The sequence below is a fragment of the Ornithodoros turicata genome, chromosome 1 (assembly GCF_037126465.1).
Source record: "Ornithodoros turicata isolate Travis chromosome 1, ASM3712646v1, whole genome shotgun sequence".
NCBI classification, from domain to species: domain Eukaryota; kingdom Metazoa; phylum Arthropoda; class Arachnida; order Ixodida; family Argasidae; genus Ornithodoros; species Ornithodoros turicata.
Genome location: NC_088201.1, coordinates 165,457,531 through 165,475,848, shown reverse-complemented (window position 1 = coordinate 165,475,848; position 18,318 = coordinate 165,457,531). Strand labels below are relative to the sequence as shown.

Genomic DNA, 18,318 nt, shown 5'->3' with positions numbered 1-18,318 from the left:
TACGCACGTGATTCCTGCGGTAGAGACCGGGTGGGTTACATCTCCTAAATCATTCATCCAAAATCCTGTGGAATACACTTTTTCCAAGACATGCAATGTACCATCCCAAACAAGGCAGTCGTTTCCGTGGTGTAGTGGTTATCACGTGTGCTTTACACGCACAAGGTCCTCGGTTCGATCCCGAGCGGAAACAAGTATACATTTCGTTTTTGTCGCAACAGGAGTATGGTCGTTCGACGCATGCGTACCGAACGGAAGAACGGATGGTCCATGGAAAAATACATACATAATGATACGCACGTGATTCCTGCGGTAGAGACCGGGTGGGTTACATCTCCTAAATCATTCATCCAAAATCCTGTGGAATACACTTTTTCCAAGACATGCAATGTACCATCCCAAACAAGGCAGTCGTTTCCGTGGTGTAGTGGTTATCACGTGTGCTTTACACGCACAAGGTCCTCGGTTCGATCCCGAGCGGAAACAAGTATACATTTTCGTTTTTGTCGCAACAGGAGTATGGTCGTTCGACGCATGCGTACCGAACGGAAGAACGGATGGTCCATGGAAAAATACATACATAATGATACGCACGTGATTCCTGCGGTAGAGACCGGGTGGGTTACATCTCCTAAATCATTCATCCAAAATCCTGTGGAATACACTTTTTCCAAGACATGCAATGTACCATCCCAAACAAGGCAGTCGTTTCCGTGGTGTAGTGGTTATCACGTGTGCTTTACACGCACAAGGTCCTCGGTTCGATCCCGAGCGGAAACAAGTATACATTTTCGTTTTTGTCGCAACAGGAGTATGGTCGTTCGACGCATGCGTACCGAACGGAAGAACGGATGGTCCATGGAAAAATACATACATAATGATACGCACGTGATTCCTGCGGTAGAGACCGGGTGGGTTACATCTCCTAAATCATTCATCCAAAATCCTGTGGAATACACTTTTTCCAAGACATGCAATGTACCATCCCAAACAAGGCAGTCGTTTCCGTGGTGTAGTGGTTATCACGTGTGCTTTACACGCACAAGGTCCTCGGTTCGATCCCGAGCGGAAACAAGTCTGCATTTTCGTTTTTGTCGCAACAGGAGTATGGTCGTTCGACGCATGCGTACCGAACGGAAGAACGGATGGTCCATGGAAAAATACATACATAATGATACGCACGTGATTCCTGCGGTAGAGACCGGGTGGGCTACATCTCCTAAATCATTCATCCAAAATCCTGTGGAATACACTTTTTCCAAGACATGCAATGTACCATCCCAAACAAGGCAGTCGTTTCCGTGGTGTAGTGGTTATCACGTGTGCTTTACACGCACAAGGTCCTCGGTTCGATCCCGAGCGGAAACAAGTATACATTTTCGTTTTTGTCGCAACAGGAGTATGGTCGTTCGACGCATGCGTACCGAACGGAAGAACGGATGGTCCATGGAAAAATACATACATAATGATACGCACGTGATTCCTGCGGTAGAGACCGGGTGGGTTACATCTCCTAAATCATTCATCCAAAATCCTGTGGAATACACTTTTTCCAAGACATGCAATGTACCATCCCAAACAAGGCAGTCGTTTCCGTGGTGTAGTGGTTATCACGTGTGCTTTACACGCACAAGGTCCTCGGTTCGATCCCGAGCGGAAACAAGTCTGCATTTTCGTTTTTGTCGCAACAGGAGTATGGTCGTTCGACGCATGCGTACCGAACGGAAGAACGGATGGTCCATGGAAAAATACATACATAATGATACGCACGTGATTCCTGCGGTAGAGACCGGGTGGGCTACATCTCCTAAATCATTCATCCAAAATCCTGTGGAATACACTTTTTCCAAGACATGCAATGTACCATCCCAAACAAGGCAGTCGTTTCCGTGGTGTAGTGGTTATCACGTGTGCTTTACACGCACAAGGTCCTCGGTTCGATCCCGAGCGGAAACAAGTATACATTTTCGTTTTTGTCGCAACAGGAGTATGGTCGTTCGACGCATGCGTACCGAACGGAAGAACGGATGGTCCATGGAAAAATACATACATAATGATACGCACGTGATTCCTGCGGTAGAGACCGGGTGGGTTACATCTCCTAAATCATTCATCCAAAATCCTGTGGAATACACTTTTTCCAAGACATGCAATGTACCATCCCAAACAAGGCAGTCGTTTCCGTGGTGTAGTGGTTATCACGTGTGCTTTACACGCACAAGGTCCTCGGTTCGATCCCGAGCGGAAACAAGTCTGCATTTTCGTTTTTGTCGCAACAGGAGTATGGTCGTTCGACGCATGCGTACCGAACGGAAGAACGGATGGTCCATGGAAAAATACATACATAATGATACGCACGTGATTCCTGCGGTAGAGACCGGGTGGGCTACATCTCCTAAATCATTCATCCAAAATCCTGTGGAATACACTTTTTCCAAGACATGCAATGTACCATCCCAAACAAGGCAGTCGTTTCCGTGGTGTAGTGGTTATCACGTGTGCTTTACACGCACAAGGTCCTCGGTTCGATCCCGAGCGGAAACAAGTATACATTTTCGTTTTTGTCGCAACAGGAGTATGGTCGTTCGACGCATGCGTACCGAACGGAAGAACGGATGGTCCATGGAAAAATACATACATAATGATACGCACGTGATTCCTGCGGTAGAGACCGGGTGGGTTACATCTCCTAAATCATTCATCCAAAATCCTGTGGAATACACTTTTTCCAAGACATGCAATGTACCATCCCAAACAAGGCAGTCGTTTCCGTGGTGTAGTGGTTATCACGTGTGCTTTACACGCACAAGGTCCTCGGTTCGATCCCGAGCGGAAACAAGTCTGCATTTTCGTTTTTGTCGCAACAGGAGTATGGTCGTTCGACGCATGCGTACCGAACGGAAGAACGGATGGTCCATGGAAAAATACATACATAATGATACGCACGTGATTCCTGCGGTAGAGACCGGGTGGGCTACATCTCCTAAATCATTCATCCAAAATCCTGTGGAATACACTTTTTCCAAGACATGCAATGTACCATCCCAAACAAGGCAGTCGTTTCCGTGGTGTAGTGGTTATCACGTGTGCTTTACACGCACAAGGTCCTCGGTTCGATCCCGAGCGGAAACAAGTCTGCATTTTCGTTTTTGTCGCAACAGGAGTATGGTCGTTCGACGCATGCGTACCGAACGGAAGAACGGATGGTCCATGGAAAAATACATACATAATGATACGCACGTGATTCCTGCGGTAGAGACCGGGTGGGTTACATCTCCTAAATCATTCATCCAAAATCCTGTGGAATACACTTTTTCCAAGACATGCAATGTACCATCCCAAACAAGGCAGTCGTTTCCGTGGTGTAGTGGTTATCACGTGTGCTTTACACGCACAAGGTCCTCGGTTCGATCCCGAGCGGAAACAAGTATACATTTTCGTTTTTGTCGCAACAGGAGTATGGTCGTTCGACGCATGCGTACCGAACGGAAGAACGGATGGTCCATGGAAAAATACATACATAATGATACGCACGTGATTCCTGCGGTAGAGACCGGGTGGGTTACATCTCCTAAATCATTCATCCAAAATCCTGTGGAATACACTTTTTCCAAGACATGCAATGTACCATCCCAAACAAGGCAGTCGTTTCCGTGGTGTAGTGGTTATCACGTGTGCTTTACACGCACAAGGTCCTCGGTTCGATCCCGAGCGGAAACAAGTCTGCATTTTCGTTTTTGTCGCAACAGGAGTATGGTCGTTCGACGCATGCGTACCGAACGGAAGAACGGATGGTCCATGGAAAAATACATACATAATGATACGCACGTGATTCCTGCGGTAGAGACCGGGTGGGCTACATCTCCTAAATCATTCATCCAAAGTCCTGTGGAATACACTTTTTCCAAGACATGCAATGTACCATCCCAAACAAGGCAGTCGTTTCCGTGGTGTAGTGGTTATCACGTGTGCTTTACACGCACAAGGTCCTCGGTTCGATCCCGAGCGGAAACAAGTATACATTTTCGTTTTTGTCGCAACAGGAGTATGGTCGTTCGACGCATGCGTACCGAACGGAAGAACGGATGGTCCATGGAAAAATACATACATAATGATACGCACGTGATTCCTGCGGTAGAGACCGGGTGGGTTACATCTCCTAAATCATTCATCCAAAATCCTGTGGAATACACTTTTTCCAAGACATGCAATGTACCATCCCAAACAAGGCAGTCGTTTCCGTGGTGTAGTGGTTATCACGTGTGCTTTACACGCACAAGGTCCTCGGTTCGATCCCGAGCGGAAACAAGTCTGCATTTTCGTTTTTGTCGCAACAGGAGTATGGTCGTTCGACGCATGCGTACCGAACGGAAGAACGGATGGTCCATGGAAAAATACATACATAATGATACGCACGTGATTCCTGCGGTAGAGACCGGGTGGGCTACATCTCCTAAATCATTCATCCAAAGTCCTGTGGAATACACTTTTTCCAAGACATGCAATGTACCATCCCAAACAAGGCAGTCGTTTCCGTGGTGTAGTGGTTATCACGTGTGCTTTACACGCACAAGGTCCTCGGTTCGATCCCGAGCGGAAACGAGTCTGCATTTTCGTTTTTGTCGCAACAGGAGTATGGTCGTTCGACGCATGCGTACCGAACGGAAGGTCCATGGAAAAATACATACATAATGATACGCACGTGATTCCTGCGGTAGAGACCGGGTGGGCTACATCTCCTAAATCATTCATCCAAAGTCCTGTGGAATACACTTTTTCCAAGACATGCAATGTACCATCCCAAACAAGGCAGTCGTTTCCGTGGTGTAGTGGTTATCACGTGTGCTTTACACGCACAAGGTCCTCGGTTCGATCCCGAGCGGAAACAAGTCTGCATTTTCGTTTTTGTCGCAACAGGAGTATGGTCGTTCGACGCATGCGTACCGAACGGAAGAACGGATGGTCCATGGAAAAATACATACATTATGATACGCACGTGATTCCTGCGGTAGAGACCGGGTGGGCTACATCTCCTAAATCATTCATCCAAAGTCCTGTGGAATACACTTTTTCCAAGACATGCAATGTACCATCCCAAACAAGGCAGTCGTTTCCGTGGTGTAGTGGTTATCACGTGTGCTTTACACGCACAAGGTCCTCGGTTCGATCCCGAGCGGAAACAAGTATACATTTTCGTTTTTGTCGCAACAGGAGTATGGTCGTTCGACGCATGCGTACCGAACGGAAGAACGGATGGTCCATGGAAAAATACATACATAATGATACGCACGTGATTCCTGCGGTAGAGACCGGGTGGGTTACATCTCCTAAATCATTCATCCAAAATCCTGTGGAATACACTTTTTCCAAGACATGCAATGTACCATCCCAAACAAGGCAGTCGTTTCCGTGGTGTAGTGGTTATCACGTGTGCTTTACACGCACACGGTCCTCGGTTCGATCCCGAGCGGAAACAAGTATACATTTTCGTTTTTGTCACAACAGGAGTATGGTCGTTCGACGCATGCGTACCGAACGGAAGAACGGATGGTCCATGGAAAAATACATACATAATGATACGCACGTGATTCCTGCGGTAGAGACCGGGTGGGCTACATCTCCTAAATCATTCATCCAAAGTCCTGTGGAATACACTTTTTCCAAGACATGCAATGTACCATCCCAAACAAGGCAGTCGTTTCCGTGGTGTAGTGGTTATCACGTGTGCTTTACACGCACAAGGTCCTCGGTTCGATCCCGAGCGGAAACAAGTATACATTTTCGTTTTTGTCGCAACAGGAGTATGGTCGTTCGACGCATGCGTACCGAACGGAAGAACGGATGGTCCATGGAAAAATACATACATAATGATACGCACGTGATTCCTGCGGTAGAGACCGGGTGGGTTACATCTCCTAAATCATTCATCCAAAATCCTGTGGAATACACTTTTTCCAAGACATGCAATGTACCATCCCAAACAAGGCAGTCGTTTCCGTGGTGTAGTGGTTATCACGTGTGCTTTACACGCACACGGTCCTCGGTTCGATCCCGAGCGGAAACAAGTATACATTTTCGTTTTTGTCACAACAGGAGTATGGTCGTTCGACGCATGCGTACCGAACGGAAGAACGGATGGTCCATGGAAAAATACATACATAATGATACGCACGTGATTCCTGCGGTAGAGACCGGGTGGGTTACATCTCCTAAATCATTCATCCAAAATCCTGTGGAATACACTTTTTCCAAGACATGCAATGTACCATCCCAAACAAGGCAGTCGTTTCCGTGGTGTAGTGGTTATCACGTGTGCTTTACACGCACAAGGTCCTCGGTTCGATCCCGAGCGGAAACAAGTCTGCATTTTCGTTTTTGTCGCAACAGGAGTATGGTCGTTCGACGCATGCGTACCGAACGGAAGAACGGATGGTCCATGGAAAAATACATACATAATGATACGCACGTGATTCCTGCGGTAGAGACCGGGTGGGCTACATCTCCTAAATCATTCATCCAAAGTCCTGTGGAATACACTTTTTCCAAGACATGCAATGTACCATCCCAAACAAGGCAGTCGTTTCCGTGGTGTAGTGGTTATCACGTGTGCTTTACACGCACAAGGTCCTCGGTTCGATCCCGAGCGGAAACAAGTCTGCATTTTCGTTTTTGTCGCAACAGGAGTATGGTCGTTCGACGCATGCGTACCGAACGGAAGAACGGATGGTCCATGGAAAAATACATACATAATGATACGCACGTGATTCCTGCGGTAGAGACCGGGTGGGTTACATCTCCTAAATCATTCATCCAAAATCCTGTGGAATACACTTTTTCCAAGACATGCAAGGTACCATCGCAAACAAGGCAGTCGTTTCCGTGGTGTAGTGGTTATCACGTGTGCTTTACACGCACAAGGTCCTCGGTTCGATCCCGAGCGGAAACAAGTATACATTTTCGTTTTTGTCGCAACAGGAGTATGGTCGTTCGACGCATGCGTACCGAACGGAAGAACGGATGGTCCATGGAAAAATACATACATAATGATACGCACGTGATTCCTGCGGTAGAGACCGGGTGGGTTACATCTCCTAAATCATTCATCCGAAATCCTGTGGAATACACTTTTTCCAAGACATGCAATGTACCATCCCAAACAACGCAGTCGTTTCCGTGGTGTAGTGGTTATCACGTGTGCTTTACACGCACAAGGTCCTCGGTTCGATCCCGAGCGGAAACAAGTATACATTTTCGTTTTTGTCGCAACAGGAGTATGGTCGTTCGACGCATGCGTACCGAACGGAAGAACGGATGGTCCATGGAAAAATACATACATAATGATACGCACGTGATTCCTGCGGTAGAGACCGGGTGGGTTACATCTCCTAAATCATTCATCCAAAATCCTGTGGAATACACTTTTTCCAAGACATGCAATGTACCATCCCAAACAAGGCAGTCGTTTCCGTGGTGTAGTGGTTATCACGTGTGCTTTACACGCACACGGTCCTCGGTTCGATCCCGAGCGGAAACAAGTATACATTTTCGTTTTTGTCACAACAGGAGTATGGTCGTTCGACGCATGCGTACCGAACGGAAGAACGGATGGTCCATGGAAAAATACATACATAATGATACGCACGTGATTCCTGCGGTAGAGACCGGGTGGGTTACATCTCCTAAATCATTCATCCAAAATCCTGTGGAATACACTTTTTCCAAGACATGCAATGTACCATCCCAAACAAGGCAGTCGTTTCCGTGGTGTAGTGGTTATCACGTGTGCTTTACACGCACAAGGTCCTCGGTTCGATCCCGAGCGGAAACAAGTCTGCATTTTCGTTTTTGTCGCAACAGGAGTATGGTCGTTCGACGCATGCGTACCGAACGGAAGAACGGATGGTCCATGGAAAAATACATACATAATGATACGCACGTGATTCCTGCGGTAGAGACCGGGTGGGTTACATCTCCTAAATCATTCATCCAAAGTCCTGTGGAATACACTTTTTCCAAGACATGCAATGTACCATCCCAAACAAGGCAGTCGTTTCCGTGGTGTAGTGGTTATCACGTGTGCTTTACACGCACAAGGTCCTCGGTTCGATCCCGAGCGGAAACAAGTCTGCATTTTCGTTTTTGTCGCAACAGGAGTATGGTCGTTCGACGCATGCGTACCGAACGGAAGAACGGATGGTCCATGGAAAAATACATACATAATGATACGCACGTGATTCCTGCGGTAGAGACCGGGTGGGTTACATCTCCTAAATCATTCATCCAAAATCCTGTGGAATACACTTTTTCCAAGACATGCAAGGTACCATCGCAAACAAGGCAGTCGTTTCCGTGGTGTAGTGGTTATCACGTGTGCTTTACACGCACAAGGTCCTCGGTTCGATCCCGAGCGGAAACAAGTATACATTTTCGTTTTTGTCGCAACAGGAGTATGGTCGTTCGACGCATGCGTACCGAACGGAAGAACGGATGGTCCATGGAAAAATACATACATAATGATACGCACGTGATTCCTGCGGTAGAGACCGGGTGGGTTACATCTCCTAAATCATTCATCCGAAATCCTGTGGAATACACTTTTTCCAAGACATGCAATGTACCATCCCAAACAACGCAGTCGTTTCCGTGGTGTAGTGGTTATCACGTGTGCTTTACACGCACAAGGTCCTCGGTTCGATCCCGAGCGGAAACAAGTTTGCATTTTCGTTTTTGTCGCAACAGGAGTATGGTCGTTCGACGCATGCGTACCGAACGGAAGAACGTATGGTCCATGGAAAAATACATACATAATGATACGCACGTGATTCCTGCGGTAGAGACCGGGTGGGCTACATCTCCTAAATCATTCATCCAAAATCCTGTGGAATACACTTTTTCCAAGACATGCAATGTACCATCCCAAACAAGGCAGTCGTTTCCGTGGTGTAGTGGTTATCACGTGTGCTTTACACGCACAAGGTCCTCGGTTCGATCCCGAGCGGAAACAAGTATACATTTTCGTTTTTGTCGCAACAGGAGTATGGTCGTTCGACGCATGCGTACCGAACGGATGGTCCATGGAAAAATACATACATAATGATACGCACGTGATTCCTGCGGTAGAGACCGGGTGGGTTACATCTCCTAAATCATTCATCCAAAATCCTGTGGAATACACTTTTTCCAAGACATGCAATGTACCATCCCAAACAAGGCAGTCGTTTCCGTGGTGTAGTGGTTATCACGTGTGCTTTACACGCACAAGGTCCTCGGTTCGATCCCGAGCGGAAACAAGTATACATTTTCGTTTTTGTCGCAACAGGAGTATGGTCGTTCGACGCATGCGTACCGAACGGAAGAACGGATGGTCCATGGAAAAATACATACATAATGATACGCACGTGATTCCTGCGGTAGAGACCGGGTGGGCTACATCTCCTAAATCATTCATCCAAAGTCCTGTGGAATACACTTTTTCCAAGACATGCAATGTACCATCCCAAACAACGCAGTCGTTTCCGTGGTGTAGTGGTTATCATGTGTGCTTTACACGCACAAGGTCCTCGGTTTGATCCCGAGCGGAAACAAGTCTGTATTTTCGTTTTTGTCGCAACAGGAGTATGGTCGTTCGACGCATGCGTACCGAACGGAAGAACGGATGGTCCATGGAAAAATACATACATAATGATACGCACGTGATTCCTGCGGTAGAGACCGGGTGGGCTACATCTCCTAAATCATTCATCCAAAGTCCTGTGGAATACACTTTTTCCAAGACATGCAATGTACCATCCCAAACAAGGCAGTCGTTTCCGTGGTGTAGTGGTTATCATGTGTGCTTTACACGCACAAGGTCCTCGGTTCGATCCCGAGCGGAAACAAGTCTGCATTTTCGTTTTTGTCGCAACAGGAGTATGGTCGTTCGACGCATGCGTACCGAACGGAAGAACGGATGGTCCATGGAAAAATACATACATAATGATACGCACGTGATTCCTGCGGTAGAGACCGGGTGGGCTACATCTCCTAAATCATTCATCCAAAGTCCTGTGGAATACACTTTTTCCAAGACATGCAATGTACCATCCCAAACAAGGCAGTCATTTCCGTGGTGTAGTGGTTATCACGTGTGCTTTACACGCACAAGGTCCTCGGTTCGATCCCGAGCGGAAACAAGTCTGCATTTTCGTTTTTGTCGCAACAGGAGTATGGTCGTTCGACGCATGCGTACCGAACGGAAGAACGGATGGTCCATGGAAAAATACATAGGGACCGAGCCGGCGTGTTTCGCTGCGACCGGCGCGCCCCCACGCGGGGCGCCCGAGAACAGCGTCGGGAGGGCGTCCGTTGTTTAGCACGAGGAAGCCTTGGCAATCGCGCTTGTGCGGCGGCTTCTTCGTTCGCTGGGGTTTGTTTAGGCAGCGAGAATGCCAAGTCACAACAACTGCTGCATAGTTGGGTGCAACGCGACCTACGCCAATTCTCCGAGTATCAGACTTTACAGTTTTCCATGGAAAACCTACGAGAAGGACCGACGTGCAACTTGGATCCAACTTGTTCGCCGAGAGACGTGAGTTGTGTAACCGACGTAGTTCACCGGGGGGTTGCTGACTTGTAATAGCTTGTAATTGCTAACTTTTCCATTCTGCAGGAGCACTGGCAAGTTGTGGGAGCCGACAAAGCACTCAAGGATTTGCAGTAAGCATTTCGTGGGAAATGTCAAGTCTGATGAGGAGAGGCATCCGGCTTACAACCCGTCCATCTTCCCCGACGTGTACAGGAAGCGGTCGACTCCATCGTCTGATCGCTACGCAAGGTAATCCAGTGCTTTTCTGAGTTTAGTGTGTTACCCCCCCCCCCCCCAATGGTTTATCAATATCCCTACTCATCATTCATTACTTCTTGTGGTTACAAGGTCGTTTATAAATAATACAGCTTACTTGACAGTTCAGAATACATTTTTCGCATAACTGGTGCAGGGCTAAACGACGCAGGGAGTGTGGTGCCGTGAGCACCCAGAGCTTGGAGCCCACCGGGGAAGACGAGGGAGGCGATCATAACGAGTTTTCCGTGTGTCCTACAGAAGATGTATTTGAAATGCAGGACCCTGATATGTGTACGTCACATGAAGATGAACCGCCACTGAAGGAGGTATACTGAAATCTTTTTGTGCACCCATAGCTCCTCCCAGACTCTTAAAAGTGTACAATTTCAATAGGCATCTACAATGACTGAAGAGTCAAGTGGAAGTTCGAGCATTTCTGCCTTCTACTGCGAGCACTATGACACGAGCGTCGCCGTTCAGGTCAGCAGTGTCTCCATGGTTGACAACGGCATCAGTTGTCCACAGCGTCAGTATGAGACCAAGAGCACTGGCACAGCATACAAGGAGCCATACTTCGGAGGCTATAAGTCCATTGCAGATAACGAGCAGCGGCTGATTGACCTGACAGGAGTGACGCTCATGGTAAGTGAACTGTGTGTGCATGTGATTATAGGAGCTGATAAAAGGAATACTGGTCACCAGTGGCTAATACTGTTAAACAATGTTCATCCACAGGTTCTGTCCCTCCTGCAGAGCCTACTCCCAGACTCAGGACGCCAACCTCGAGAACTCCATGTGAATGACAAGCTTTTGCTCTTCCTCATGAAGTTAAAGCATGGGGTGCCCTTTTCGTGTTTGGCATCTCTCTTCGGGATACACCGAACGACAGCAGCAAAGGCATTCAAGCATGTCCTCTTTCATGTCTGTGCAGCAACAAAATCCTGGCTGTACTGGCCAAGCAAGGCTGCAGTACAGGCAACAATGCCCCCAAGTTTTCGCTTGTTGTACCCGAATTGCCGGATAATAATAGACTGCACAGAATTGAAAGCAGAGACACCAGCAGGGGTTCAAGCACAGAACCTCTGGTACTCCCACTACAAGGGGACGTATACAATGAAGTACCTGATAGGAATAGCACCGAATGGTCTGGTGACATTCTTATCCCCAGGCTTTGGAGGAAGAGCCAGTGACACCAACATTACAGTGGAAGCTGGTCTTCTACCACGGCTAGAGCCTGGAGACCTCGTGCTGGCAGATAAGGGCTTCCCTGGAATCCGGACTGGTGTTGGACAACAGAAAGCAACGCTAGTGATGCCCCCGTTTGCCACGAAGCCACAGTTTACTGAGGCAGAAGTGGACGCAACGTATGAAACTGCATCTGTGCGGATACATGTGGAAAGGGTAATCCAAAGACTGAGAATCTTTGACATTTTAAACCGAAGAATTCCTCATGACCTGGCAGAACATATGGACAAGATAATGCATGTGATATGTGTAATCACTAATGTGAAACCAGGAATCTTTCGTAAAAATGATGAAACAATGCAATTTTAATAAAAAGGCTTTTCATGCAGTCATCCACATTAACACGGTTTTTCATCAATTTACACATGGTGCATAAATTATATGGTGTATCTGTCTACCAGCGCTGGCAGAAAGTGTACAAAATAGAATTCCCTTAAGTGCGGCACGGAGTCCCTCAGGAAGTCGTCACTGCGACATATCTCAAGCATCAAATAATCAGTGTCCGAGTAAACAAAAAAAATGCACTTATGAAGCCCTAAGACGTACAGTGACACTTGTATCTGTGTATAATATGGGTGTGACTTCCTTAAGCTGTAGTCTGGATTGCACTGGATGTAGGCAAGCAGCGGACGCTCGAGGACACTGCCCTTTCGTTTGCTATACGGACACTTTATCTCCAGCAAACAGACGTTGCCTGCTTCATCCCTATAAAAGATGGGTTCAAATCAGTGAGATGCAGGAGCACAATTAGAAGCACACCCTAAATGCCGGCACTAAGGATTTCTGAATTCGCATGTAAACTACCTGAAAATCCCGTCTGGAGAGCAAGCAAGCCACGGATCATCAGAGTTGACGACCAGTCCTAGCTGTGTGACAGTGACCCCAGACACGGATTCAAACTTTTGCCGTGCAAGTGGCTCCATGCATACTCCATACTGCATAGCTGTTGTCCTGACAGGGATGGCATTTATAATCTTTCCTGCCAGCTCCTCAGGCGACTGTGTCCACCGTAATATCTGATGGCTCTGCAAGACAAACAGCAAATGATAGCTTTGCGGGCGCCAACGTAATACGTAAATGGGAAAAAGTTAAAAGTAAATAAAGACAATGCAGAAAGCAAAAGATTAAGCACTCTGAGCAACCATAGGTGAACCACTGCAGACAGAAATCCTGACAGCACGCGAGACCAAAAAAAGGTAAGTAGCATATGCAGATGGCAGAGATGTCCTAGCATCCCTTGCGGTACCTTAGTCCCTGTAATTCGATATTCACGTGCTTTGAGCCAGGATGATCTGTCTGTGGCGGTCATCCTACAAAGCTCAGGAACGTCTTCCTCCATCAGCAAAACCCTCTCCAGGTAGAAGGCCTTTTCTGTTGACTTTATCCTGTCCAGGAAATTCTCCACCTTGAGCATAATACCCCTTGCAGTGATACTGCTCACATAGCTGGGAAAAACTGGTCTCAAGAGATCCCAACTAAACACAGTTATGTTGTCCCCCTCTGTGCTTTCAGCGCCTGACGCCTCCGTGGCAGATGTCAGTGCACTTCCTTCGGCCCTTAACATATCAACCAGTGAACAATCCATGCCACTGAAGTGATTCAGAACGTGCGTAAGGGGAACCTCGGGAACATTGGGAAGACCTGCGAAAATATGTTTTTAGATACACTCCTAATAATATGTAAACGAAGCACGAATCTATCTGAAGTGTAGAACATGTTGCAATCGCGACAGCAGAGGACTGCTAAAAAGAGCTGCAAGGCTTGATCAGATACCCTTCACTATGTATATGTGAGCATCTAAGATGTACTGATAAAACCCAGTTATGGTATAGACATTTACATCATCTCACACGGCACGCGTGCACACACACACACACAACAGGTAAATGATACTCAGACCACCTCAGGTGACCTCAGAAAAAAGTAGTCTAATAATGGAAATACCTGTGGAAACACCTCCGGATGCTTTGACTAACTTTGGATACTTGTGCTGCTTTGATGCAGCAGGGATACCCCACGCTCGTGCCTTGCTGGTTTTTGTTGACGAGTCCTCCACTTCCACGTAAAGTGCAATTGCAGCAGCGTGCTTACACTTTCCTGCAGCACCAGCCTTGCAGGTACATGTAGCTTTCTGCAAACTTCTGCCTGCGTTGATCTGCGCATAAAATGCTTTCTGAATTAGTCTTTGTGAATTAGAACAATGATATAACCGCTCATTATTCACAGCAGATGAAAACTACGTTCGTATTCAGGGTACATGCAAAACAAAACTGCAAAAAGAAACAACGGATGTCAATCTACTCACATGCAGTATCACGTGATGGCTGCGATCATTAATTCGTGTCTGGGGGACACAGTAGCCCTCGATCTGACTGTGTCCGTCATCCCGGATCTCACGGACGTTGTGCACATGTCCAGCATCCACCAGTAACTTCCCTTTCTTCAGGTTACCGCCTCTGAAGAAGCTCTCCACGTCGCATATTGAAGAAAATCCCGTCTGTATGTGGCACGGTGCGGTTTCGGGAAGGCCCGGCGGCATGATACAACAACGATCCGTAACCTTAAGTGCGAACTTAGAAACTAAACTTCTCATCCGCCAAACAGACAACCACAGCTGATACAGCTGCAATTCTAGAGCGCTCCCGACACCTGCGTCGAGACCGCCGTAGATGGCGCTGGGCGCGGGGTGCGCAGCGGCGCCGCCTAGACGTTACTCGGTCCCTATACATAATGATACGCACGTGATTCCTGCGGTAGAGACCGGGTGGGCTACATCTCCTAAATCATTCATCCAAGTCCTGTGGAATACACTTTTTCCAAGACATGCAATGTACCATCCCAAACAAGGCAGTCGTTTCCGTGGTGTAGTGGTTATCACGTGTGCTTTACACGCACAAGGTCCTCGGTTCGATCCCGAGCGGAAACAAGTATACATTTTCGTTTTTGTCGCAACAGGAGTATGGTCGTTCGACGCATGCGTACCGAACGGAAGAACGGATGGTCCATGGAAAAATACATACATAATGATACGCACGTGATTCCTGCGGTAGAGACCGGGTGGGTTACATCTCCTAAATCATTCATCCAAAGTCCTGTGGAATACACTTTTTCCAAGACATGCAATGTACCATCCCTAACAAGGCAGTCGTTTCCGTGTTGCAACCATGCCAAAGCTAAGTGGGGAGGAGAAAGAAATGTTAGGGTCGGACATTGCAGCAACAGAAATACAGTGTGCAATCAAAGAGTTAGCTTTCAACCGCACTCCCGGGCCGGATGGCTTGGGAGCAGAGTTCTACAAGAAGTACGTAGAGCTGCTCACGCCTGTTTTACTTAATCTTTATGCAGAAGCGGAGGAAAAGGGGATTTTTTCTCTTAGTTTTCGGAGGTCGCACACTGTATTAATCCCGAAGAAAATAGCTGAGGGGTCCACTCCGAAAGTGACTGACTATAGACCTATTACCCTCTGCAATGTTGACTACAAAATTTTCGCTAAAGTGCTTGCTGCACGTCTGCAATTTGTGTTGCCCCATCTACTAGGGGAAGATCAAACGTGTGCCATCAAGAATAGAAGAATACAAACCAATATACATCTAGTTCGTACGGTGTTGGACTGGTGCAGATATGAGGGTGGGCATGTGGCGATGCTACAGTTGGATCTTTCGAAAGCTTTCGATAGAATTTGTCATACATACCTGTTCGCATTGCTGCGTCATGTCAACAGGGGAGATAGGTTTGTAAATCGCATCAAGTTGTGCTACAAACTAGTTGCAACGAGCCTTGTGGTGAATAGATTCATTGCCACCCCGATTGCGCTTGGAGCTTCGGTCCGGCAAGGTTGTCCTTTATCGCCTTTACTTTTCGATTTGTACTTAGAACCGTTGTGTAGACACGTAATCTGTCAGTATGACGTTCATGGCTTTCAGCTGGGTGGTGTTGAAGTTAAAGTTGTGGCGTATGCAGATGACGTTGCGTTCTTGGTGAAAGATAAGAGAAGCGTCGAAAAAATAATGGAGCAGGTCGACTTGTTTTGTGCAGCTTCTGGAGCTCAAGTAAACAAAGAGAAGTCTTTAGGAGTATGGTGTGGGCTTTGGGGTTCAACTCCAGAAATATTTTGCGATATCAAGTGGCAGACGAGCAACCCGGACTACCTGGGGGTGCCATTACACGCAAGTAGAAACACAAACAGGATGTGGTGAGAAAGAATTGATAAGATGAAAAAGCATGCATTCACTTGGAGAGGCAAGGAACTGTCAATATTCCAGTGGGCTTCAGTTTGCAATGTGTTTTTGGTGGCGAAAATGGTATACATTTTGCAAGTACTTCAGTGTTCCCGTAAAATCGTACATGCATGCCATCGCGTGTTTGCCACCACGATATGGTGCTCAACATTTGAAAGAATGCGCCGAGAAAACCTTTTCAAGAAAGTCAAGGATGGAGGTTTAGGTCTACAGCACTTGTTTGTAAAGCAGCTAATTATGAGAATCTGGTCTTATAGGCAGTCTGTGCACCCCCTATTAGACGCCGTGAAGAGAGCAGTAGCCTATAACTATATGCCTGATATATATGTTGGCTTCCACGAGCAAGCCTTGCAGTTGACAGGGTTTTATCAGGAGGTCGTGGACTGCGTCAACTTTCTAAAAGTCAGGTTTACCCCAGATTACCTCTTTTCGGTTTCAAAGAAAGTGTTGGCAGCCCATTTCATAGATACCTTGTTTCCCGTGCCAATTTACAGGCAAATTCCGTCTGAGTGGCCTGGAGCGGACGTTTTACACAGGGTCAAACGCATGCACATAAAGCCGAACATGAAAACATTATTTTTCAAGCTTCATACATCAACGCTCTCTGTGAAAGCATGGTTGGAACAGAAAGGCATATATGTTCCATGGTCTGCCAACTGCAGGTTTTGCAAAGTCTACGAAACCGTTGACATACATAATGATTCGCACGTCATTCCTCCGGTAAGACCAGGTGGGTTACATATCTTTCTAAACCATTCATCCCATGCCCTGTAGAATATGCTTTTTCTAGGGCATGCAACGTGCCATCCTAAACAGCGCAGTTCTTTCCGTGGTGTAGTGGATATCACGTGTGCTTTACACGCCCAAGGTCCTCGATTCGATCACGAGCGGAAACAAGTGTACTTTTTTTTGTTTTGGTCGCATCACGAGTATGGTCGTGCACGCATGTGTAGGGAATGAAAGAACGGATGGTCCATGGAAAAATACTTATATAATGATACGCACGTGATTTGGTCCATGTCTAGTTTAGCGGTGCCACTCGATTTCAAACTTCTAATCTACATATCTGGATGCAATTATGCATGGTGCATCGTAATCCAGAATAATCAAGCGGCGGTCCGTTCCACAAATTCCTCCAGAGGTCTGCTTCCCCGGGAAAGTTTCGGCAGCGGCGACCATGTCATCTTCATGCGCCCATTGTTTACCTATGACAGCTTACGCACACCTCGCACTCTTCCCAGCATGCCTTTCGCCTGTTCCCTCTCGCTCGTTGCCAAGAATGCAAAATGAAAGCACTAGATCCCGACGGGTATCATTTGTGGTACTCCTACGCATTAGCCATAGAGCCTGGTTTTCCTCACTACACGAAGTGTAGTGAGGTTAGGTGAGGTTAGGTCGACATATTACACGCGGGGGGGGTACGGGGGCGGTAGTCCCCCTCCCCAAGCAGTTGTTCGAGACTGTGCTAGCGCTAGCGGAAGACAGTGCCAAGTTTGGCGCGGAGCAATTGCGTGAGGAGGAGGCCAACTGTCGTCCGCCAGCGGAGTTGCTATGAGTCTTAGCAACGAACAGGCGAAAGGCATGCTGGGAAGAGTGCGAGATGTGCGTAAGCTGTCATATTTAAACAATGGGCGCATGGAGATGACATGGTCGCCGCTGCCGAAACTTTCCCGGGGAAGCAGATCTCTGGAGGAATTTGTGGAACCGACCGCCGCTTGATTATTCTCGATTACGATGCACCATGCATAATTCCATCCAGGTATGTAGATTGGAAGTTTGAAATCGAGTGCGCGCCGCTAAGCTAGACATGGACCACAAGAGTAAAGGAGGCTGCAAGCTACACACTAGAAGCTACTTTCCCGTTGCTAAAACTGCAATGTTTACGTTTACTTCGTAGTGTTTACTTGCAGCTTGCCGCCATGGATGAATGATGCCGATGTCGTTGTCGTTGCACGACGTTAGCGTAAAATGTGGTAAAATATGATGATATGCATAAGAATATGAAAATCGCGG

The 18,318-nt window shown here is 47.3% G+C and overlaps 1 protein-coding gene and 36 non-coding genes across 37 annotated transcripts; all 37 read left to right on the top strand.

The window, feature by feature from the left end:
• Positions 1-120: 120 nt before the first annotated feature.
• Positions 121-193, top strand: Trnav-uac (transfer RNA valine (anticodon UAC)). The gene has a single exon. It is a non-coding gene; the product is annotated as a tRNA-Val (tRNA).
• A 220-nt stretch (positions 194-413) lies between these two features.
• Trnav-uac (transfer RNA valine (anticodon UAC)) lies at positions 414-486 on the top strand. The gene has a single exon. It is a non-coding gene; the product is annotated as a tRNA-Val (tRNA).
• Positions 487-707: 221 nt separating this feature from the next.
• On the top strand, positions 708-780 carry Trnav-uac (transfer RNA valine (anticodon UAC)). The gene has a single exon. It is a non-coding gene; the product is annotated as a tRNA-Val (tRNA).
• A 221-nt stretch (positions 781-1,001) lies between these two features.
• Trnav-uac (transfer RNA valine (anticodon UAC)) lies at positions 1,002-1,074 on the top strand. The gene has a single exon. It is a non-coding gene; the product is annotated as a tRNA-Val (tRNA).
• Positions 1,075-1,295: 221 nt separating this feature from the next.
• Trnav-uac (transfer RNA valine (anticodon UAC)) lies at positions 1,296-1,368 on the top strand. The gene has a single exon. It is a non-coding gene; the product is annotated as a tRNA-Val (tRNA).
• Positions 1,369-1,589: 221 nt separating this feature from the next.
• Trnav-uac (transfer RNA valine (anticodon UAC)) lies at positions 1,590-1,662 on the top strand. The gene has a single exon. It is a non-coding gene; the product is annotated as a tRNA-Val (tRNA).
• Positions 1,663-1,883: 221 nt separating this feature from the next.
• Positions 1,884-1,956, top strand: Trnav-uac (transfer RNA valine (anticodon UAC)). Its single transcript has one exon. It is a non-coding gene; the product is annotated as a tRNA-Val (tRNA).
• A 221-nt stretch (positions 1,957-2,177) lies between these two features.
• Positions 2,178-2,250, top strand: Trnav-uac (transfer RNA valine (anticodon UAC)). The gene has a single exon. It is a non-coding gene; the product is annotated as a tRNA-Val (tRNA).
• A 221-nt stretch (positions 2,251-2,471) lies between these two features.
• On the top strand, positions 2,472-2,544 carry Trnav-uac (transfer RNA valine (anticodon UAC)). The gene has a single exon. It is a non-coding gene; the product is annotated as a tRNA-Val (tRNA).
• Positions 2,545-2,765: 221 nt separating this feature from the next.
• On the top strand, positions 2,766-2,838 carry Trnav-uac (transfer RNA valine (anticodon UAC)). Its single transcript has one exon. It is a non-coding gene; the product is annotated as a tRNA-Val (tRNA).
• Positions 2,839-3,059: 221 nt separating this feature from the next.
• On the top strand, positions 3,060-3,132 carry Trnav-uac (transfer RNA valine (anticodon UAC)). Its single transcript has one exon. It is a non-coding gene; the product is annotated as a tRNA-Val (tRNA).
• A 221-nt stretch (positions 3,133-3,353) lies between these two features.
• On the top strand, positions 3,354-3,426 carry Trnav-uac (transfer RNA valine (anticodon UAC)). The gene has a single exon. It is a non-coding gene; the product is annotated as a tRNA-Val (tRNA).
• A 221-nt stretch (positions 3,427-3,647) lies between these two features.
• Positions 3,648-3,720, top strand: Trnav-uac (transfer RNA valine (anticodon UAC)). Its single transcript has one exon. It is a non-coding gene; the product is annotated as a tRNA-Val (tRNA).
• A 221-nt stretch (positions 3,721-3,941) lies between these two features.
• On the top strand, positions 3,942-4,014 carry Trnav-uac (transfer RNA valine (anticodon UAC)). The gene has a single exon. It is a non-coding gene; the product is annotated as a tRNA-Val (tRNA).
• A 221-nt stretch (positions 4,015-4,235) lies between these two features.
• Positions 4,236-4,308, top strand: Trnav-uac (transfer RNA valine (anticodon UAC)). Its single transcript has one exon. It is a non-coding gene; the product is annotated as a tRNA-Val (tRNA).
• Positions 4,309-4,529: 221 nt separating this feature from the next.
• On the top strand, positions 4,530-4,602 carry Trnav-uac (transfer RNA valine (anticodon UAC)). Its single transcript has one exon. It is a non-coding gene; the product is annotated as a tRNA-Val (tRNA).
• Positions 4,603-4,815: 213 nt separating this feature from the next.
• On the top strand, positions 4,816-4,888 carry Trnav-uac (transfer RNA valine (anticodon UAC)). The gene has a single exon. It is a non-coding gene; the product is annotated as a tRNA-Val (tRNA).
• A 221-nt stretch (positions 4,889-5,109) lies between these two features.
• Positions 5,110-5,182, top strand: Trnav-uac (transfer RNA valine (anticodon UAC)). The gene has a single exon. It is a non-coding gene; the product is annotated as a tRNA-Val (tRNA).
• A 221-nt stretch (positions 5,183-5,403) lies between these two features.
• On the top strand, positions 5,404-5,476 carry Trnav-uac (transfer RNA valine (anticodon UAC)). Its single transcript has one exon. It is a non-coding gene; the product is annotated as a tRNA-Val (tRNA).
• A 221-nt stretch (positions 5,477-5,697) lies between these two features.
• Trnav-uac (transfer RNA valine (anticodon UAC)) lies at positions 5,698-5,770 on the top strand. The gene has a single exon. It is a non-coding gene; the product is annotated as a tRNA-Val (tRNA).
• A 221-nt stretch (positions 5,771-5,991) lies between these two features.
• Trnav-uac (transfer RNA valine (anticodon UAC)) lies at positions 5,992-6,064 on the top strand. Its single transcript has one exon. It is a non-coding gene; the product is annotated as a tRNA-Val (tRNA).
• Positions 6,065-6,285: 221 nt separating this feature from the next.
• On the top strand, positions 6,286-6,358 carry Trnav-uac (transfer RNA valine (anticodon UAC)). Its single transcript has one exon. It is a non-coding gene; the product is annotated as a tRNA-Val (tRNA).
• A 221-nt stretch (positions 6,359-6,579) lies between these two features.
• Trnav-uac (transfer RNA valine (anticodon UAC)) lies at positions 6,580-6,652 on the top strand. The gene has a single exon. It is a non-coding gene; the product is annotated as a tRNA-Val (tRNA).
• A 221-nt stretch (positions 6,653-6,873) lies between these two features.
• Positions 6,874-6,946, top strand: Trnav-uac (transfer RNA valine (anticodon UAC)). Its single transcript has one exon. It is a non-coding gene; the product is annotated as a tRNA-Val (tRNA).
• Positions 6,947-7,167: 221 nt separating this feature from the next.
• Trnav-uac (transfer RNA valine (anticodon UAC)) lies at positions 7,168-7,240 on the top strand. Its single transcript has one exon. It is a non-coding gene; the product is annotated as a tRNA-Val (tRNA).
• A 221-nt stretch (positions 7,241-7,461) lies between these two features.
• On the top strand, positions 7,462-7,534 carry Trnav-uac (transfer RNA valine (anticodon UAC)). Its single transcript has one exon. It is a non-coding gene; the product is annotated as a tRNA-Val (tRNA).
• A 221-nt stretch (positions 7,535-7,755) lies between these two features.
• Positions 7,756-7,828, top strand: Trnav-uac (transfer RNA valine (anticodon UAC)). Its single transcript has one exon. It is a non-coding gene; the product is annotated as a tRNA-Val (tRNA).
• A 221-nt stretch (positions 7,829-8,049) lies between these two features.
• Trnav-uac (transfer RNA valine (anticodon UAC)) lies at positions 8,050-8,122 on the top strand. The gene has a single exon. It is a non-coding gene; the product is annotated as a tRNA-Val (tRNA).
• Positions 8,123-8,343: 221 nt separating this feature from the next.
• On the top strand, positions 8,344-8,416 carry Trnav-uac (transfer RNA valine (anticodon UAC)). Its single transcript has one exon. It is a non-coding gene; the product is annotated as a tRNA-Val (tRNA).
• Positions 8,417-8,637: 221 nt separating this feature from the next.
• Trnav-uac (transfer RNA valine (anticodon UAC)) lies at positions 8,638-8,710 on the top strand. The gene has a single exon. It is a non-coding gene; the product is annotated as a tRNA-Val (tRNA).
• A 221-nt stretch (positions 8,711-8,931) lies between these two features.
• Trnav-uac (transfer RNA valine (anticodon UAC)) lies at positions 8,932-9,004 on the top strand. The gene has a single exon. It is a non-coding gene; the product is annotated as a tRNA-Val (tRNA).
• Positions 9,005-9,217: 213 nt separating this feature from the next.
• On the top strand, positions 9,218-9,290 carry Trnav-uac (transfer RNA valine (anticodon UAC)). Its single transcript has one exon. It is a non-coding gene; the product is annotated as a tRNA-Val (tRNA).
• A 221-nt stretch (positions 9,291-9,511) lies between these two features.
• Trnav-uac (transfer RNA valine (anticodon UAC)) lies at positions 9,512-9,584 on the top strand. The gene has a single exon. It is a non-coding gene; the product is annotated as a tRNA-Val (tRNA).
• A 221-nt stretch (positions 9,585-9,805) lies between these two features.
• Positions 9,806-9,878, top strand: Trnav-uac (transfer RNA valine (anticodon UAC)). The gene has a single exon. It is a non-coding gene; the product is annotated as a tRNA-Val (tRNA).
• A 221-nt stretch (positions 9,879-10,099) lies between these two features.
• Positions 10,100-10,172, top strand: Trnav-uac (transfer RNA valine (anticodon UAC)). The gene has a single exon. It is a non-coding gene; the product is annotated as a tRNA-Val (tRNA).
• A 252-nt stretch (positions 10,173-10,424) lies between these two features.
• On the top strand, positions 10,425-12,376 carry LOC135388897 (uncharacterized). Its single transcript, XM_064618773.1, has 5 exons — positions 10,425-10,567; positions 10,649-10,813; positions 10,977-11,148; positions 11,216-11,464; positions 11,558-12,376. The coding sequence occupies exons 1-5, from the start codon at positions 10,425-10,427 to the stop codon at positions 12,374-12,376; spliced, it is 1,548 nt and encodes a 515-aa protein (XP_064474843.1).
• Positions 12,377-14,920: 2,544 nt separating this feature from the next.
• Trnav-uac (transfer RNA valine (anticodon UAC)) lies at positions 14,921-14,993 on the top strand. The gene has a single exon. It is a non-coding gene; the product is annotated as a tRNA-Val (tRNA).
• The last annotated feature ends 3,325 nt before the right edge of the window (positions 14,994-18,318 follow it).

What these genes read in the sequence shown, in the direction of transcription:
- LOC135388897 (XM_064618773.1), top strand. Translation starts at nt 10,425, where the DNA reads ATGCCAAGTCACAACAACTGCTGCATAGTTGGGTGCAACGCGACCTAC. An exon ending in ATGAACCGCCACTGAAGGAG is followed by an intron (nt 11,149 to 11,215) that starts GTATACTGAAAT and finishes CAATTTCAATAG; the next exon opens with GCATCTACAATGACTGAAGA. An exon ending in TGACAGGAGTGACGCTCATG is followed by an intron (nt 11,465 to 11,557) that starts GTAAGTGAACTG and finishes GTTCATCCACAG; the next exon opens with GTTCTGTCCCTCCTGCAGAG.